The 21,050-nt window shown below is 28.2% G+C and overlaps 2 protein-coding genes and 1 pseudogene across 2 annotated transcripts in view; 1 reads left to right on the top strand and 2 right to left on the bottom strand.

Annotated features, from left to right (window-relative positions):
• LOC105162966 (1-aminocyclopropane-1-carboxylate oxidase 5-like) overlaps positions 1-20,048 on the bottom strand; it is a 26,773-nt gene extending 6,725 nt beyond the window's left edge. The window contains exon 1 of the mRNA XM_020693719.1: positions 19,895-20,048. Coding sequence (XP_020549378.1) covers positions 19,895-19,996 — 102 coding nt within the window. The 5' untranslated portion in view covers positions 19,997-20,048. The remainder of the gene's footprint in view (positions 1-19,894) is intronic.
• On the top strand, positions 4,627-6,286 carry LOC105162915 (1-aminocyclopropane-1-carboxylate oxidase 5-like). The gene is made up of 3 exons (XM_011081090.2): positions 4,627-4,804; positions 4,881-5,113; positions 5,454-6,286. The coding sequence occupies exons 1-3, from the start codon at positions 4,703-4,705 to the stop codon at positions 6,058-6,060; spliced, it is 942 nt and encodes a 313-aa protein (XP_011079392.1). The 5' UTR covers positions 4,627-4,702; the 3' UTR covers positions 6,061-6,286.
• On the bottom strand, positions 12,520-14,104 carry LOC105162914 (annotated as a pseudogene).

Raw genomic sequence — 21,050 nt, 5'->3', positions numbered from 1 at the left:
AACGATGGCCGGCGAGGGGGTCGGGGTAGGTTTTGTTTTTTTGTCTTTAAATAAAAAAAAATATATTATTAAAAATATTATATATTTTAAATTAAAATTATATTTTAACCTTTTTAATAAATATTTTTATATATTATAATTGTTAATAAACTTTATATATAATATATTATATAAAAATAATATTTTATTAGTAAAAAAATCATGCCCAGCTGCAAGAGGGGCAAGTGCACTACACACCCCCCTCTAAGGGGGTAAGCTGCTTAAATTTTAAGAAGACAAGGGGGTAATTTGTGTTTTTCTTTTTTTTATTTCACAAGTGTGTATTTTGCATATTACCCATAACACGGGGCGGTAGCTTGCATTTTTTTCTATGTTTATATATAGAAGGGTAAATTACAATCTACCTACCCGTGTTATGATAAATAGGCAAACAACCTTGTCATAAAAAATAAAATAGTAATTTATCCATCCTGTGATTTTCAAAATGAAGAATTTATCCCCTTATGATTTAGAAAATGAAGCAATTTACCTCCTTCAATTTTTAAAACATAGGGGACTAAATTGCTTTTTATTTTTTATTGGGTAATAATTTGCTTATTTTCAATATTATAAGAGGGTAAATTTCTATTCACCCATATATACAAGTCTAAAAAATATAAAAACGAAAAAATAAAGATAACTCGCCGACGGATGGGAGATTGGCGGTAGGTGGGGTATCAAAATGGTCGTTGTCGGACGGGCTTTCCAACGATGGTAGACTCACATTGAGAGATGGTCAGACGGCGGAGAAAAAAATAATAGAAGATGGGGTTGCGGATTAGGATTTTTTGAACGAAAAAAATAGATATAACTCGCTGAATGATTGGAGATTTTCGGTGGATGGGGTATCAAAATACTCGCCGTTGGACGAGCTTGCTGATGGTAACCTCGCGTCAAGAGGTGTTCGGACAACGGAGATATGGGAGGAGAAGAAAACTAGATTTAGGATGTATACAAATAGATACAAATATACATACATATTTATATATTAAAATATATAATTCCCTATGTATTAAAATAATATACTTTTATTTTCTATAAGCCATGATTAAATTTGAGCCACAAGTTTAGATCAGATTAAACATAAGCCGTTGATCTGAAAAGAGTATTTTGTCATTGCAATATAAGACTCATGTTCAAATGCACCGGGGCAGTGTGCATCATTTTAAATTTTACAGGTGGCTATGTGGTCCTTTTTTTTTTTTAATCACAGGTTTTATTTGAATGAAAAGTTACGATTCATTACACTCTTTTACTGTACCGTGGTCGACCTGCTTGACTCTCTTCACAAACTTGATCATCAGAGTATTTTAGTTATGATCCGAAACCTCGGATGCTTGTGTTGAACATAGATTATTCTCAAGCATATACGGTTGGGACCTCAAAATTTGGGACCATAATGCACTCACAATAATATACGTAGTAGGGACTAATAAATAATAATATATAATCAATCATTCTATATAAAACTTAAAAAATCTATATATATATATGACTGTACCTCTCAAATATTGAATTAGGGATTTTGACATGACCCAAAGATTACTATTTTTTTCAGAAAAAGAGAAAATATATATTTTCATATTGATTGTACAATCCGAAGAAGGTTTAAAATGAATTAATCTAACAGTGTGTTTGAATTGCTGCATTTAAAAATATGAATTGCAAATTCCTAATAACAAATCCTTTTAATTTTTTTGAAAAATTCTAAATTCAAATGATTTCAAATCCTTCAACTATAATTTTAAACTAAATTTTACTGAAAATTGAAGGATTTTAAAATTTTTTAATATGTAGTTATTTGAAATCTTTTGTCTAAATTAGGTACAGCAATACGGGTGGAGACCCGACCAACCTAGTTTTGGATTGGGTTTAAATTGTTTTAACATGGGTTTAATATGATTTTGTTTAAATAAATTTAAATAATTTATGGGTCCTATATAGGTTCTAAATGGTCCTAAATGTATTCTTCATATTTAATTTTCTATTAGTTTGCCAAAAGTAATTTTAGTAAATAATTAAATTAATGAAAGATATTAGTATAAATTACGATAATGAGTTCATCATGGATCCAATATCGGTTGATGATAGATTTTAAGTGGATTGGTGATATATATATGAATTGGTGATGGGTTTTAAGATCATTAGAATGATCTAATTGTACTATATATTACTAGCTACATTTACCTTTCTGACTTTTCACATTTTTACGAGAAATAATATTTTTAAAATTTATTTAATAAAATTATTATTTTTTAAATTAATGAGAAACAAATTAAAAAAGAGTGAAGAATTTTATAAAATAGTCAAAATTTACAATTCATATGTGACCATTTAATTTTTTTTTTAATAAACTGATAATATATAATTATATTATAAATTTCAATGAACATATCAAATAACAATAGGTAATAATAATTTATAATGAACTAACATGTACTGTTATTATTAGGATTGAAAATTCACAATTCAATTTTAGAAAGAATCATGGAGAAATTGATTGCATAACTATTCATCTCATGATTTGTTTCGAAAAATGAAGTATTTTTTAATACTTTGCAAATTTTTCCTTTTATATTTGACAAATGAATCTTTAATGTAACTTGATTACTTTTCATAAATAATAATTAATATAAATTTAATCGTATTAATGTACTATATTACAAGTTGTATTAGAAATATTGTCATTTAATTATTATGATTTAAAATTTTAATTTTTGTAAATATTTCATTTTAACACAACCCGTTTGGACCCGATCCAACCTGCCCATTTGCCACCCCTGGTCTAAATCATTTCTCAAATCTAAATTCATCAACCCAAAGGTAGTCTATGAGTAAATTATAGAAGATTTCGTGAAATTTGCCATAATTACAACTACCTTGTCGTTGTTCGAATAATTATAAATACCTTATAGTATTAATAATCATATAACAAATACTCCAGCGTGACAATCCATCATAAATGGTATTTGTAGACAATCATTATTTTTAAACAATATTTATAATTTTTTAAATAATAAAAAAATATTTTTAACAATAAAAAATCTCAAAGAATCCTGTCGTAATTTACCCTCAATCTATATAAACCCGTCATAATCCTTGTCACATTCCTTTTCCAACCAAACCATTTTGCCTTTTTGATCTTTTAAGTAATCATTGAAAGTGCTAACGAATTAATTATTTTGATGCAATGCATTTGATTGACGAGGAACTGAGAAATATTGAGTTCTGTTGGAAGAGACTTGGAACATTTTTTAAGTCGAGATGCATGAATCTGAACAAGACTTTAATTTAATTACTATTTTATTTGAAAATCAACTTTTGATGTTTTTTTTTAAAAATTTTATTTTGACCGAATTGGGTACAATTATATAAATTAATTTCAATAATGAGCAATTAATATACATCAATTATAAATATCAAATATGTATAATTAATAAGTAATTACTATCACCCTGGAAAAACTATCATTAAAATATAACAATACACATTAATGAGACCCGAACCAACAAAATAACGGTTAGAATATTGCTATATAAAATGAAACTGATGAGAAATTATATTTATATTTATATTTGTAATAATTATAATAAAATGACATTCATGATGTTACCGAAAATATATAGCTGGTAATTTTCATGCCACATGGGCGATAAATTTAAAAAAAAATGACGTGGTATATGATTTATTTCGACAAGTTTTGCAAAATTCAACACCGAAAATATTAAAATTGTAAAATGTCAAAAAGTTACAGGACTCTTTTGCAACTCTTGGAAAGATAAAGAATAAAAATATAAAATTGCAAGGGGCACACGATATTTTCATACATCTTTTTGCAAAATTCGGCACTAGAAGAATCCAAATCGCGAAATGTCAAAAAGTTACAGGACTGTTTTGCAACTCTTGAAATATAAAAAATAAAAATACCAAAGTATCAAAATTTGCTTCAGGATTCTTTGTTATATTAACATATTGATTGAGTCGATATATATATGCTACCAAGATATGTACCAAGAAAAAGTCCCGGAAAGAAAAAATACAAACAACATAAATACGTTCATAGTTTAGAAAGTGCTCCGTCTAAAAGTTCTTTTATTACTATAGAATTTTTTAGGGTTAACTAAACTTAAACTCCGTTTAAAAATATAAAATTATATTTTTTTTTCAATAGTTTTTGAAATTATAAGTACACCTCTTTTTAGAATGCTTTGTTCATAACTGTATTCTTTCTATTAGGGATTGAACAAAAACTATTGAACTTGACCCAAAAAAAATTACATAAACTTCTAATTTTTACTCTCCATTCAATTTTTGGATAAATTATAGGTACTTTTTTATACAATAGAAATGATTTCAAAATAAAGCTTTCATAATCACTGTTGATTAAGCAAATGGTTTAATGATGATAAGATCCATTACCATAATTAAGGTTTTCTGTCACTGTCTACCCTATTAAGGTTTAAAATTCTACAATATTCAGAAAGAAACAAATATAAATATGTATAATATTGATGAATTTAATAAGATGGAGGGGTAATACTACGTTGCTTTATAAATAGGTCTAAAGATGAGCTATTTAGCATCATATCAACACACAAGCAACAAGAAAAAGTTCTTAATTTGTGTACTTAAGTTGGTAATTAGTCTCTTCAACTTATCATCAATGGGGATTCCAGTTGTTGATTTCTCAAAGATTAATGGAAAGGAGCGAGCCGATACTCTAGCACTGATTGATCATTACTGTCAAGAGTGGGGATTCTTTCAGGTACTTACATGACTACAACATGACTTGTTATTTTACTATATGTTGGATTGTCTAATTTGTTTCTTTATTGCGACAGTTAATCAACCATGGCATCTCTGAGGAGCTCTTGGATAGGGTGAAGAGGGTGGCCACTGAATGCTATAAATTGGAAAGGGAGGCAGATTTCATAAACTCAAAACCGGTGCAGTTGCTGAATGAGCTGCTAGAAAAGAATAGTGATGCGAAAATAGAGAATGTGGATTGGGAGGATGTTTTCCTACTCTCAGATGAAAATGATGAGGAGTGGCCATCAAAAACTATTGGTTTCAAGTAAACATATTTTTTCTTAATATTTTTCTTATGCTTCAATTTAATCAAAGTAGTTTTTTTCAGATGAATGCTTCTATATAATTTATACACCATAAAGATGAAAATTTCTTAAAAAAAGAAAAGATCAGGACATTGCATCATGGGGCACGTCTATAACTGAAGAACGAAGCGTTATAAAAAAAGAAAAAAAGAGTAACATTTTAATAGTTTAGTTTTGGTTCATATACAAAAGTCTAAAATCAAACTAATATATGCATACAATAAATAAAATTTCAGAAGAATAAAAATATTAAATCTAAGTACCGGCTATGTGTTTCTCTAATCATAATTTTGACTATAGGGAAACCATGAAGGAATATAGAGCTGAATTGAAGAAACAAGGGCACAAAGTCATGAATATAATGGATGAGAATTTAGGCTTTCCAAAAGGCTACATCAAGAATGCTTTTGATGGTGGAGTCGATAATACAGCATTTTTTGGCACCAAGGTAAGCCACTATCCACCATGCCCGCACCCGGAGAAGGTAAATGCTCTGCGAGCCCACACAGATGCTGGGGGTGTTGTCTTGCTCTTCCAGGATGATGAGGTGAAAGGACTTCAAATGTTGAAAGATGGGGTTTGGACTGATGTACAACCTTTGAAAAATGCTATAGTCATTAATACGGGTGATCAAATTGAAGTTTTGAGTAATGGGAGGTACAAGAGTATTTTACACAGGGTTGTGCCCCAAACAGATGGACAAAGGAGATCAATTGCTTCATTCTACAATCCATCCCTCAAGGCCACCATTCAGCCTGCTCCACAATTGCTTGATGCTAAGGTTGCTAATATGGTGAAAGATGTCGCTAAGTATCCTAAGTTTGTGTTTGGAGACTACATGTCCGTTTATCTTGAACAAAAATTCCAACCTAAAGAACCAAGATTCCAAGCTGTTGCAGCAATATAAAAGTTGATGACTTGATCCAATGCGTCTTGAGAAATGACAGAGTCTGTATGTGTCTTGTGTGTGTTTATGTTTTTAACTATGGTTTTGGGCTTTTCCTTTGAGTAAAATGCTTTACTTGGGTGTATGTTAATTCACCCTTGTATGTATGAAGCATATAAAAATAAATAGAAAGCTCATGTTGTCTTCCGTCTCAAATATTTCAGATGCTCCCCTTTTTTATTTTCTGCAATTTAAGTTGCTATATTTACTCCATAACGCTATATATATTTATATCTCAATCTAACTCTATTAAACTTTAGGATGATTTACTTCTACACATTCCAACATTTTCGACAAGTTACAAAATCTCTCATTAATGATGGATGTCATATTTTAGGAACAAAAACTAAATCCGTCACTACGTATACAGATGAAAATAATTATAATTATCCCAATATATATTAATGTGCTAGTCCTCGACTTTCCGTCTTGATGTGTATATAATAAATAATTTTTCATGGTTTAAATATCATAAATAAAAATAAAATATATAAACCAACACATCATATTTCACAAAAAGAAAAAAGAATAAAGAAAATAAAACTAATTTAAGGATACTATTGACACTATAAAAACATTATTCGCGGTGTTAGAAATCGTTGTTTGTGAGTGGAAACGATCTTTTTTATTATATTAGTAATAAAATAATGGGTTAAATATATTATTCACGGTGTCACAAACCATATGTACTCCCATTTACCCCTCTACAGTATGAAATGTATAAAAATACCCTAGTATTAACTGAACAAAAATGCGCTTCTCACACTTAACCCCCTAAAATATGCTTTATTCAAAGATCTCCCTCAAAACTACTTTTATTATTTGGACTTTTACTATGATTTTATTTAAAACATTATGTTTAAAATTTAGAAATTGTTATAAATTATGTAATTCAAAAAATATTTACAAGCCCAATATATGAAAATATCATCTACAAAGTTAATTATTTATGTTAAAGAATACATGTTAATATATAATGCATATAATGTAATAAAAAAGTATGTTATATAATTTAATTTTAAATTTTTATTCAATTATATCTATGAGTACTTAAAATGAATCTTATCATTACTAAAAATATTATAAAATATTATAGATTAATTATATTAAAGATTTGCATATTTCACAGCTCGTGTATGTATATAGATGTTCGATGTAATATTTAAAATTTTATTGATAACTTTTTTGAAAAAAAAAGTTAAATACATATATCTATACAAACAAAAATTATGTAAATATTTGAATAATTATGTAAAAAATATAATAATTGTTAAGTTATAGAGTTTTTGTTTTTTCTTTTACTTTTTTCTTATTATTATTTGTTCCTTTTTTTTTATAAATATAGATATGAATAAAAATTTATATTATAAATCACAAATTATAATATAATAAATATGAATAAATAAATTATTAGTCTATTCAACCATGATCTGGTAAGAGTGATGTTGATTTAATAAAATAAGTTTTATGTTCTGTGCATTGATTTATTTATTAATAATAAAAACCAATGAAAATAAAGTTTTGGGACTAACTCACAATTTTTTTAACAATTTTGGTACCAAATTTTGTAAATCGTGGGACCATAAAAGGAAACTTTCCTCCTTTGAGGGACCAAAAAAGCAATTTAATAGTTGAGGATTAACGGAGTTTTGTAACTTGTTAAAACTTAACGGAAAAAGATTTTTGGGACTAAATTTTCAAATTTTTTAATAGTTTTGTTACCGTAAAAGAAAATTTGTAAAGTATTGCACCAAAAATACCAAAAAGCAATTTAGCCTTTCTTGTAGTTGTCATATAGATTTTATATCTTACAAAGTTATTGCTAGGATGTTATGGAATTTTGTGACCAAATCTCATAAACTTCTGAAATAGTTCAAAATTTAACCCGTAATTATCTATGCTCCCAATGTGTCTATGATGTACGTAGTAGCGGACGGACTGTTAGCTAGTTTCACATACGACTTACCAGATTTCTGAAAGAACTAGCACTCTTTGAAGACCTAGTAGTCATGATTCTTCGAGGGGGCTTGAAGAGAGACCTAGTTGCAGCACTCTTCGATGCAACTTCGGTCTTCAACGCAACCAGTAATCACAATATGAAAAACTGAAATGAGAGATACATATATTTACTTACATGTAAAAACCATAATTTTTACATTTACTCTAACTTGGTGGGGCCCAAGATGACTCTAATTCAAAAAGATAACTTAGCAAACTACAGAATTTCACGTCATACATACTCTCTAACATCACGTGATACATCGCATTGAAAATCTCCAACAAACTTTTCTTAGATTTTGTGCTACCAACCTACCAACAGCAGGTATATTAACTCCCCAAATTTCAGGTTGACTGGAAAACTAACATATATTCGTTCAGATAAGTGCAAATTTAAATTCATTTTTTCTATTGGTAAGCTAACACACATAGTTCTCAAATAGTATATCACTTGCTACAACAAACCTCTGGATTTGTTTTCAAATTGGCTTATAGATATAAGTTATAATTTAGTCATAACGATAACTTTATTCATTCACTCTCACACACTTTTTACTCTAGAACACAGTAAGGCTACGAGTTCCTGCTCAATTATTGCACTTCACAAGCATATTTCATCTTATATGTTAATATTTCATCATTCAACTTCAATTATTTCACCTTTATTAGATTATTTTCAAGTGTTTTCTTACTCATTTTTCAGTAAATTAATTTACTGATTTAAGAATCAGACTGCTAATACCTGTTTTGGAGGTTAATCCTCTCTTAGTCTTAGGAAATGTTTGCAGATCTTTCAACCATTGGGTGTTGTTGAACTCCACTGCGCATCATTCTTATTAAATAATTTTGTTGTTTACAGGTCAGAATACCAAGCAAATGAGAGCTCATACTGGGGGTTTCTCTAACGTTGTGGCCTCAGTAAATGTAAGTAAATATATGTATTTTTCATTTTAGTTTCTTATATTGTGATTACTAGTAACTTCTTTTATTTTGGAAAAATCAATCAAACTTGAAGAATAACAATACCAATTGTTGTTAAAAGAGGTGTTAATTTCATTAGTATTTTCAAGTTGAGAGCCACTATTAGGAATGAAGCTAGAGCCTCCATATTTTCCCCTCAGATTGCTTCAGTACCTCCACTTGGATCCTAGCATGTTGCGTTGAAGACCGAAGTTGCATCGAAGAGTGCTGCAACTAAGCCTCTCTTCAAGCCCCCTGGAAGAATCATGACTACTAGGTCTTCAAAGAGTGCTAGTTCTTTTTAGAAATCTGATAAGTAGTATGATTGAAACTAGTTAACAGTCATCATAGGCACATTGGGAGCATAGATATCTGATAAGTAGTATGATTGAAACTAGCTAGCAGTCATCATAGGCACATTGGGAGCATAGATAATTATGGGTTAAATTTTGGACTATTTCAAAAGTTTATGAGATTTGGCCACAAAATTTGGTAACATCCTAGCAATAACTTTGTAAGATATAAGGTCTATATGACAACTACAAGAAAGACTAAATTGATTTTCCGTATTTTTGTTACCATAATTTACGAATTTTTTTTTTCGGTACCAAAACTATTAAAAAATTTGCAAATTTAGTCCCAAAAGTCTTTTTCCGTTAAGTTTTAACGACAAGTGACAAAACTCCGTTAATCCTCAACTATTAAATTCCTTTTTTTGTCTCACAAAGGAGGAAAGTTTCCTTTTATGGCCACGATTTACGAAATTGTGAGTTAGTCCCAAAACTTTATTTTCATTGGTTTTTATTTTTAATAAATAAATCAATGCACACAGCATAAAACTTATTTTATTAAATCAACATCACTCTTACAGATCATGGTTGAATAGACTAATAATTTATTCGTTCATATTTATTTTATTATAATTTGTGATTTATAATATAATTTTTTATTCATATCTATATTTATAATCAGATAAACAAACAACAATGTACAACTTATTACAATAAAATAAAAAATATAATAAAATGAAAAAAAACAATATGTTCATCATTTTTTTTTCTAATTATTAAACGCGGTGAAATATTCTAAAAATTTAGTAGTTTCAAACATACCAATATTTGATGAAAAACTAAGTGGGAGTTTGTCTATATAAGGGCATGTTTCGGTGTCATTTTATTCAACATATAAAAAAATTCTATTTTGATTTATTTCGATTTCAATTTGATAATTGAGGTCGACAATATTTTTTAAAAAAAAAGACATATTTAATCCAATTTATATAAAAAAGAAATACCAATTTTTCACTGGAAAAAGCACATGCCTTTTTTTCCGTTTCTCTTTCTGCATGGCTACAACACAAATATTGTCAATGCATAATCTATCCTTTAGGGGGTATGTTATTTTTCATAATTCTCTTTTAATTATTTTTAACAAATTTTTTTGGATTTTTTATGACTAGTGAAATAGAAAATTTTAATAGATTTACAAACAAAATTCTCTCGGTCAAAAATAATAATTGAAAAAGTATTTTTATTCTGTATGCAAATAATAATATAATATATCAAAGTATGCATATGCAATTTTATTCGAGTTGCAACCAATAATATATAAAGTTCATTGACGGCCTTTGAGTGGCTTATTCTATTTTTCTATTTATTTTTCGAACAATGTGAGTGGTGATTGAATATAATATTTTTGTGTTATTGAATTATTACTAGGCGCTTATCTCAACATTGATCCGCATTTTAGCATGAATTTTTATTTCCATAATGCTTTGAATTGGGAGAAAATTTTTGAATTGATACTTTTACAATGATTTGAATTAGTATTTCTTAATAGAAATTAGATTAAATGTATTTCTTTTACATTATTGTCTCAATTATAAAATTAAAATTATAATAGATTTTTGTGTGTGTTGAATAAAATGACAACCAAACATGGCCTTATACGAACAAACTCCCCCGTTAATACCTCCTCATAATATGGACCAAGTATTTATGGTGAAAATGCTTTTATTATTTATCTCGTTAAGATATGTCTATTACAATCATTTTCTTAAAATATGATTTAACTTATTATAGACAATTTTATTTAATATAAATATTATCCAAAAATTTTTGATTTTATAATTATTATAGAATTTTTATAAAGTGTATAACTTAAGAATAAGAAAAAATACGAGAGAAAAAGAAAGGAAAAAATAATATTAAGAAAAAAGTAAAAAAAAAAAAGAAAAACTCTATAACTTAACAATCCTTATATTTTTTACATAATTATTCAAATATTTACATAATTTTTGTTTGTATTTTTATATGTATTTAACTTTTTATTTTTAGAAAATTATCAATACAATTTTAAATATTACATCAAACATCCTATATTTGCAAATCTTTAATATATATAATCTATAATACTCTATACTATTTTTGGTAATGATAAGATATATTTTAATTAATCATACATGTAATTGAATAAAAATTTAAAATTAAGTTATATAACATACTTTTTTATTAAATTACATGCATTATATATTAACATGTATTCTTTAACATAAATAATTAACTTTGTAGATGATATTTTGATATATTGGGCTTGTAAATATTTTTTGTATTACATAATTTATAACAATTTATAAATAATAAACATTATTTTTTTAAATAAAATCTTAGTAAAATTCAAGATAATAAAAGTAGTTTTGAGGGAGATCTTTTAATAAAGTATATTTTAGGGAGTTAAGTGAGAAGGGCATTTTTCTTCGGTTAATACTTTAGAGGGTTAAATGCGAGTACATATGGTTTGTGACATCGTGAGTAATACACTTAATTCATTATTTTATTATAACGAAAATGCCCTTACCCTTTACACCCCTAAATTATTTATGGTACAATCATTCTCATAAAATATAACTTAAATTGTTATAAAAAATTTATTTGAAATAAATGCTATCCATAAGTTTTGATTTTATAATTAATATAGAATTTGTACAAATTCTATAAATTAACAATCCTTATATTGTTTTACATAACTATTAAAAAATTTACATAATTTCTGCTTGTATTGTTATATATATTGAACTAGTTTTTTTAAAAAATAAATTATCAATACAAATTTAGAATATTACATTTAACATCTATATACATACATGTACTCTAAAATGTGCCATCTATAATATTTTACAATTTTGAGTAATGATATGATATATTTTAATTATACATACATGTAATTAGATAAAATTCATAAGTTATGTAACATAATTTTTATAAAATTATAGCTTTTACTCTCAAAATATCACATCCATCATTAATGAGAGAGTATTTGAAACTTATCGAAAATGTTGGAAAGTGTACAAGTAAGTCATCCACGAATTTAATAAAATTAAATTGAGATACAAAATTTATAACGTTATGGAGTAAATATAGCCACTTAAGTTGCACAAAAGAAAAAGTGGGAGCAGCTCGTATATCTAAGACAAGATGGGCTTTTTATTTATTTTTATATCCTGCAAACATGCAAAGATGAATTGGTATACATCCAAACAAAGCAGTTTGCTATAAAGACAAGCCCAAAACCATATTAAAAAACACAAACACACACAAGACACACATACAAACTCCATCATTATCAAGAGGCATTGAATCAAGTCGTCATGAACTCTTATATTGCTGCAACAGCTTGGAATCTTGGTTCTTTAGGTTGAAATTTTTGTTCAAGATAAACCGACATGTAGTCTCCGAACACAAACTTAGGATACTTAGCAACATCTTTCACCTTGTTCTCCACCTTAGCATCGAGCAATTGTGGAGCAGGCTGAATGCTTGAGTTGAGTGATGGATTGTAAAATGAAGCAATTGATCTCCTTTGCCCATCTGTTTGGGGCACAACACGGTGTACTCTTGTACCGTACCTCCCATTACTCAAAACTTCAATTTGGTCACCTGTGTTGATGACTATAGCATTTTTCAAGGGTTGAACATCGGTCCAAACCCCATCTTTCAACATCTGGAGTCCCTTCACCTCATCATCCTGGAAGAGCAAGACAACGCCCCCAGCATCTGTGTGGGCTCGAAGAGCATTTACCTTCTCCGGGTGGGGGCATGGTGGATAGTGGCTCACCTTGGTGCCAAAAAATGCTGCATTGTCTACTCCACCGTCAAAAGCATTCTTGATGTATCCTTTTGGCAACCCTAAGTTTTCATCCATTATTTCCATGACTCTGTGCCCCAATTTTTTCAATTCACCTCTGTATTCCTTCAAGGTTTCCCTATTGCCAAAATTATGATAGATAAACGAGGTGATAGTTAAATTTAATGTTTGTATGGAAATATTTCCATTCTGCTAAAATTTTATTTATTGTATTCATATATCGACCAAACTTAAACAATTAAAATGTTACTTTTATTTTTATAATGTTTCATTTAAGTTGTAGGCATGCTTTCGTGATGTAGCGGCCTGATTTTTTTTTTTTTTTTTCAGAGAAAGTTCCAACTTTATGGTGTTTAAAACATATAGGAGCACCCATTTGAAAATGACAGCATTCATAAAACTAAAACATAAGAAAAACATTAAGAAAAAAATTGCGTTTACTTGAAACCAATGGTCTTTGATGGCCACTCTTCATCATTTTCATCTGAGAGTAGGAAAACATCCTCCCAATCCACATTCTCTATTTTCTCATCACTTCTCTACCTTTCCAATTTATAGCATTTAGTGGCCACCCTCTTCACCCTATCCAAGAGCTCCTCAGAGATGCCATGGTTGATTAACTGTTGTAATCAAGAAAACAATTAGATAACATAGCATACAACAAAATAAGAAGTTGTATTTTACACCATGTAAATACCTGAAAAAATCCCCACTCTTGGCAGTAACGATCAATCAGAGCCAGAGTATCAACTCTCTCCTTTCCATCAACCTTAGAAATATCAATAACTGGAATCCCCATTGGTGATAAGTCGAAAAAACTTACGAACTTAAGTACACAAACTAAGAACTTTTTGTTATTGCTAGTGTGTTGATATGGTGCCCAAGAGCTCACTTTTAGGCATATTTATACAGGAGTAATGTAGTATTAACCCTCGATCTTGATATAAACTCATCATTTATATATATTTATATTTGTTTTTTCCTAAATATTATAGAATTTTAAGCATTAGGGCAATAGACAGTGACACAAATCCTTAATTAAGGTAATGGATCTTATCATCATTAATCCAATTGTTTAATCAACTCTAATTTATGAAAGCATGTTCGTTTTACGCTTCGATGCATATATCCCAAAATTAATGATCTTGTTCTAATCTTAAACACGTAATTATGTTACTATTTAACTTCGGATTACAACTATTATCTGTTCTGATTATTCAAATTTTAAAAACGTATGTATTTTTTACTTAAAATGAAGCGTTCAATAAACTAATTTTATATTTATATCATTTTCTATGTCTGGAAATCCTTATGAGTAAGTAATAAAACTTTCTAACAACATTAGAATCACAAACAATTAATACCTTTAGCATTATTTCATCCATTTTAACTTAATAACACTAATTACTTTACTTTTTGACACCATTTGTGTGACTAATTCATGTTTAAGGTGGAGTTACTTATTCCATTAGGCTATTTTGCTGCAGTTTGTTTATTTTACTTCAGACCATTGGAGTATATATAAAGTCCGATTTTACATACGTTTTATTTTGACCCATCAAGAATGTTGTTTTGATACGCTTTACTGTTAGGAGTGCGTTCGTTATTTTATAATATTATATATATATATGGGTCCTAATGTACATTATTGATGTGTTACTGTTTATTGTAATTGTAGAAAATCATTAATTATATTTGGACCCCTTAAAAATATTTAATTACACTTTTTCTTAATTTTTTTAAAATTACACTTGCACTTGCTACAAGAATATTCTGTTTGTAACTATAACCTTTGCATTAGGATAGAAAATACTAACGTCGATAAAAATTTAAATAAACTTTTAATTTTACCCTTCATTGAACATTCAATATAATTTATTAACAAACATTCTATACATTAGGGTTCAAATAGAAAAAGCTAGTAATGTTGTTTGCACACGACTCAATTATTGTAACTTTAATCCTGTGAATCAATTCATGCAGGATCAAAGAAATACCAACACCCCGATAGTTATAGAACTAAAATTATAATTAGATTAAGGTACAAAACTCATTTTATTTGGTTTGATGATATTATTTGTTATTAAGGTGAAATGATCAAATACATCACTATTTCTGTACTTATCGAAGACAAATTGTTAATCCATAAATAATTTATGGTAATAAACATTAATAAATAACCATATATGTAATAATAAATAAATAGCCAACTTTTTATGAATAGAAGGACAACCTTGCAATAACTAGAACTTGTTTTTAAATAAAATAGTAATTAAAATCTGGTTCTGATGCATGCATCTTGCCTTAAAAAATGTCTCAATCAGATTAAAATCTGGGGGGCTCTGTAGATATTGGATTTGGAATTTGGGCTGCATCCAATGCATTGCATCAAAATAACTAATTTTAGGACTTTCAATGATTAATTACAAAGATAAAGGACAAAAGAGGTGACAATTTTGGTCCTCAAAATGTCAATATTTTGGTGAACATGGTCATTCACGTTAAATGCTAATTAGAATAAAAATTGGTGAAGAGGAACACAACAACACGACATAGGCCTGTTATTCTCAACTCATGTTGCACTCTTGCTTTTCCTTTGGTTGTTTGTAATCCCACCTTGAAGTCGCATACTTCAACCACAATACATATTTCGTCCCTTGTGAGCAGTATCACTAAAATAATTTGGGAGAATGATCATTTCAGCACTTTAAGTTTTCATGCAATTAATTTTAGCCTTTTAAGTTGGCGCACTTTCAATTTAATCTGATAACTTTCAAAATGGCTTAAATCAGGATCACAGACGGATTTTTGGACATTTTTACGCTTGAGCAGATTTTAAAGAGCTATCTTAGTCCACACTAAAAATTTGATTTTCACACATGCTCGCCTAGAATGGTATCAAAGGTTTGTTGAAGAAATACATGAATATATTACATTTTGATATTATCCACTAATGGAGGAGACTCTTTCAGAGCAAATAAAACCTAACAAAAGTTCGAGTTACAATGAAAATAGAGAATATTTTCAGATTCTAGAAATACAGAGAAGGGAATTTCTCACGAAATTCTTGACAAATGTTACGACGGTCCCAAAAGGATTGATCCAAAACTTCTCATGCCAGATGAAGAACAAGAATGACTGAGAAATTTTGAAATTCGACAAGTACTACTAGGAAATGCAGTGAATGGCTAATCACAATGAAAATAAGAAAGGGAGTGAATGAGAATAAAATAATTTGTATAAATAGGAAGAACCTAAGCACATTACCGAGTCTGGGGCACAAAAAATGCAAAAAATACTGAACAAACAATTCAAGAGATTGGGAGCCGTAGTAATGCAGGTATTGTTTTAGTTTACTTCTTAAATTCATGCTTATTTTTCTATTGTTCTGTTTATGTTTTTTATTAAACAATTTTCTTGTTAATAGGTGAGATGATTAAGCAAATTTATTCAACTCGCAACCAATAATATATAAAGTTCATTGACGGCCTTTCAGTGGCTTATTCGATTTTTCTATTTATTTTTTTTCGAACAATATGGGTGGTGATTGAACCTGAGACTGTTAGTGTTGTTGAATTATTACCGGGCGATTATCTCTATATTAATCCACATTTTAGCATGAATTTGTATTTCCATAATGATTTGAATAGGGAGAAAATGTTTGAATTGGGATTTTCATAATGATTTGAATTAGTATTTTTTAATAGATATTAGATTAAATGTATTTTTTTTTAAATTATTGTCCTCAATTACAAAATTAAAATTAAAATAGAATTTTTTGTGTGCTGAATAAAATGACAACCAAACATGGCCTTATATGAACAAGCTCCCCCGTTAATTTTTCATCCATAATTGGATAGAGCATTTGTCATAATGATCAACCTAATGGAGGATACTCAGACAGATAAAAGTTAAAAACTTTAGATACCAAGTCTGATGACTTGGAAACTTGGAATATTGAAATTAAAAAAGGGTTATAATTTGGATATAAAAAGTGAAATTATCCCTTTTGGGATCTAAATGAAAAAATCATGAAACCAAAAACGCAATACCCCTTTCTGTGGGACCAAAAAAATAATTTAGCATACAAGAACTATTATAATTATGCAAAATTCACTGAAAAAATCAAAAAGGTAGAAGTTTGGAATAGATAGTGGCCCCTAGCAAAAAAAGTGGTGAGGGGTTATGTTCTTCTGAAAAAATGACTGTGCTTGTAGGTAGATTGCCCTATATCTCTTTTCAGAGCGAAAAGTACGTTATGACTATTTTAATTCATTATAGATAATTTTATTTAAAATAAATATTATCCAAAAGTTTTTATTCTGTAATTATTATAAATTTTGTATAAACTCTAGAACTTAATAATAAGAAAAAGTACGAGAGAGAAAAAAAAAAGGAAAAAATAAGAATAAGAAAAAAGTAAAAAAAAACTCTATAACTTAACAATCCTTATATTTTTCCATAATTATTTAAATATTTACATAATTTTTGTTTTGTATTGTTATATGTATTTAACTTTTTTCTAAAAAAAATTATTAATACAATTTTAAACATTACACCGAAAATCTATATACATACACGAGCAAATCTTTAATATAAATAATCTATAATACTCTATACTATTTTAGTAATGATAAGATATATTTTAATTATTCGTACATGTAATTGAATAAAAATGTAAAACTAAGTTATATAACATACTTTTTTTATTAAATTATATGAATTATATATTAACATGTATTCTTTAACATAAATAATTAACTTTGTAGATGATATTTTCATATATTGGGCTTGTAAATATTTTTTGTATTACATAATTTATAACAATTTATAAATTTTGAACATTATTTTTTAAATAAAATCTTAGTAAAATTCCAAATAATAAAAGTAGTTTTAATAAAGCATATTTATGGGAGTTAAGTGAGAAGCGCATTTTTTTCTTCGTGAATGCTTTAAAAGGGTAAATGCGAGTATATATGGTTTGTGACATCGTGAATAATATATTTAACCCATTATTTTATTACTAATATAACAAAAAAGGTCCTTTTCAGTCATAAATAGCGATTTGTGACACGGCGAAAATAATATTTTTGTAGTGTCAATAGCACCTTAAATTAGTTTTCTTTTCTTTATTTTTTTTTTTTGTAAAATATGATGTGTTGGTTTATATATTTTAATTTTATTTATGATATTTAAACCATGAAAGATTATTAATTTTATACACATAAAGACGGAAAGCCAAGATGACAAGCACATTAATATATATTGGGATAATTATAATTACTTTCATCTCTACACATAGCGACTGATTTAGTTTCCGTTGCTAAAATATCACATCAATCATTAATGATAGAATTTTTAAATTGTCGAAAATGTTGGAATGTATAGAAGTAAATCATTCTAAAATTTAATAGAATTAGATTGAGATATAAATATATATAGCAACTTAAATTTTACAAAATAAAAAATGGGAGCATCTGAAATATTTGAGACGGAAGACAAGATGAGCTTTTTATTTATTTTTGTATGCTTCATACAGACAAGGGTGAATTAACATACACCCAATAAAGCATTTTGCTCAAAGGACAAGCCCAAAACCATAGTTAAAAACGTAAACACACACAAGACACATACAAACTCTGTCATTTCTCAATAGGCATTGGGGTCATCAACTTTTATATTGCTGCAACGGCTTGGAATCTGGGTTCTTTAGGTTGGAATTTTTGTTCAAGATAAACGGACATATAGTCTCCAAACACAAACTTAGGATATTTAGCAACATCTTTCACCATGTTCTCAACCTTAGCATCAAGCAATTGTGGAGCAGGCTGAATGGTGGCCTTGAGGGATGGATTGTAGAATGAAGCAATTGATCTCCTTTGCCCATCTGTTTGGGGCACAACCCTGTGTAAAATACTCTTTTTCACTTGCACATGCATTGAGTTGCTTATGAATTAATATTCTTTTGATGAACTTTTTCCTTCTCAAATCAGCTTGTGGTGCACAAATTTTTTTATCCAAATAATTCTTAGTATTTTATTTTTTGGATAAATGTTTCAGAACACCTGAAAAAGCCCAATTCATTTTTGTTTTGATGACAAAATGATTTTTATAATTTTCAACGGAAGAGTTTTTATAATTTTCAAAAGAGCGCTTTAGCGGACTTTCTCACTATTGAATTGATGAATTTCATACGTTTTGGTGATTGATTCAAATGTTTTTGAAGTTGTCCAAAACACTTTTGAAAAGGTGTGTGTTAATTATGATAATTGTATCTATTTGTATTCGAGAAAATAAATGAATCAAATTGGCATGTAGACAATCGTCAATATTTTAGTATCAGATGTTGAAGCATAAGAAAAATATTAAGAAAAAATGTGTTTACTTGAAACCAATAGTTTTTGATGGCCACTCCTCATCATTTTCATCTGAGAGTAGGAAAACATCCTCCCAATCCACATTCTCTATTTTCGCATCACTATTCTTTTCTAGCAGCTCATTCAGCAACTGCACCGGTTTTGAGTTTCTGAAATCTGCCTCCCTTTCCAATTTATAGCATTCAGTGGCCAACCTCTTCACCCTATCCAAGAGCTCCTCAGAGATGCCATGGTTGATTAACTGTCGCAATAAAGAAACAAATCAGACAATCCAACATACAGTAAAATAACAAGTCATGTTGTAGTCATGTAAGTACCTGAAAGAATCCCCACTCTTGACAGTAATGATCAATCAAAGCTAGAGTATCGGCTCTCTCATTTCCATCAACCTTTGAGAAATCAACAATTGGAATCCCCATTAATGATATGTTGAAGAAACTAATTACCAACTTAAGTACAAAAATTAAGAACTTTTTCTTGTTGCTAGTGTGTTGATATGATGCTAAATAGCTCACCTTTAGGCCTATTTATAAAGCAACGTAGCATTACTTATATATATTTATATTTGTTGCTTTCTGAATATTGTAGAAGTTTAAACCTTAATAGGGTGGACAGTGACAGAAATCCTTAACTAAGGTAATGAATCTTAACATCATTAGACCATTTGCTTTATTTTGAAATAATTATCAAAAGTTGAATGGAGAGTAAAAATATGAAGTTCATGCAATTTTTGTTTTGGTCAAATTCAACATTTTTTGTTCAAACCCTAATACAAAGAATACAGTTATAAACAAAGCATTCTAACAAAAAGTGTATTTATAATTTCAAAAGCTTTTGAAAAAAAAAAATATAATTTTATATTTTCAGACGGAGTTTAAATTCAATTAACCCTAAAAAATTCTATAGTAATAAAAGAACTTTAAGACGGAACACTTTCTAAACTATGAAACCATTTATGTTGTTTATATATTTTTTTTTCCAGGACTTTTTCTTGGTATATATTTTACTATTATTTGAGGGTGCACTTGGATTAATGCATTTAAATTATTTTAATAGATTTGTATTGATAAATTTAAATTTAAAATATTCAAATCATTCAATTTTAATTTCAATCGAAATATGATCTGAATATTAGTAGATTTTATATTTTGTTTTACTGTAGATGTATTTCAAATCCTTTCCTCATGTCTATGTCGATCAATTCAAATATAACCTAATATAATTTCTATTCATTTGTATATGTAATATATCATATGCATAGAGTTGTTTAGTTTACGATTGCTTTAAATTGTCCTATTTTATGTTAGAGAAGGTGAAATAATGCCCAACATAAAAAAAAAAAAATGGGTTTTTAAATTGATCCATATGTGTACTTTCTTCTTCTTATTATTTTCTTTTCTCATAAAAGCTACAATTTACAGATGATTACATTAATATTTTAATAAATTAATTAATAATTAAATAATATATACA

The sequence above is a fragment of the Sesamum indicum genome, linkage group LG5 (genome assembly GCF_000512975.1).
Source record: "Sesamum indicum cultivar Zhongzhi No. 13 linkage group LG5, S_indicum_v1.0, whole genome shotgun sequence".
Classification (NCBI taxonomy): domain Eukaryota; kingdom Viridiplantae; phylum Streptophyta; class Magnoliopsida; order Lamiales; family Pedaliaceae; genus Sesamum; species Sesamum indicum.
The sequence above is the reverse complement of the archived record's forward strand: the minus strand, read 5'-3'. Positions and strand labels throughout refer to the sequence as shown.

Bases quoted from the DNA above. Each gene is read 5' to 3' on its own strand.
- LOC105162915 (XM_011081090.2), top strand. From the start codon at position 4,703: ATGGGGATTCCAGTTGTTGATTTCTCAAAGATTAATGGAAAGGAGCGA. The intron at 4,805-4,880 runs GTACTTACATGA...TTATTGCGACAG, and splicing joins AAGAGTGGGGATTCTTTCAG to TTAATCAACCATGGCATCTC. The intron at 5,114-5,453 runs GTAAACATATTT...TTTTGACTATAG, and splicing joins TCAAAAACTATTGGTTTCAA to GGAAACCATGAAGGAATATA.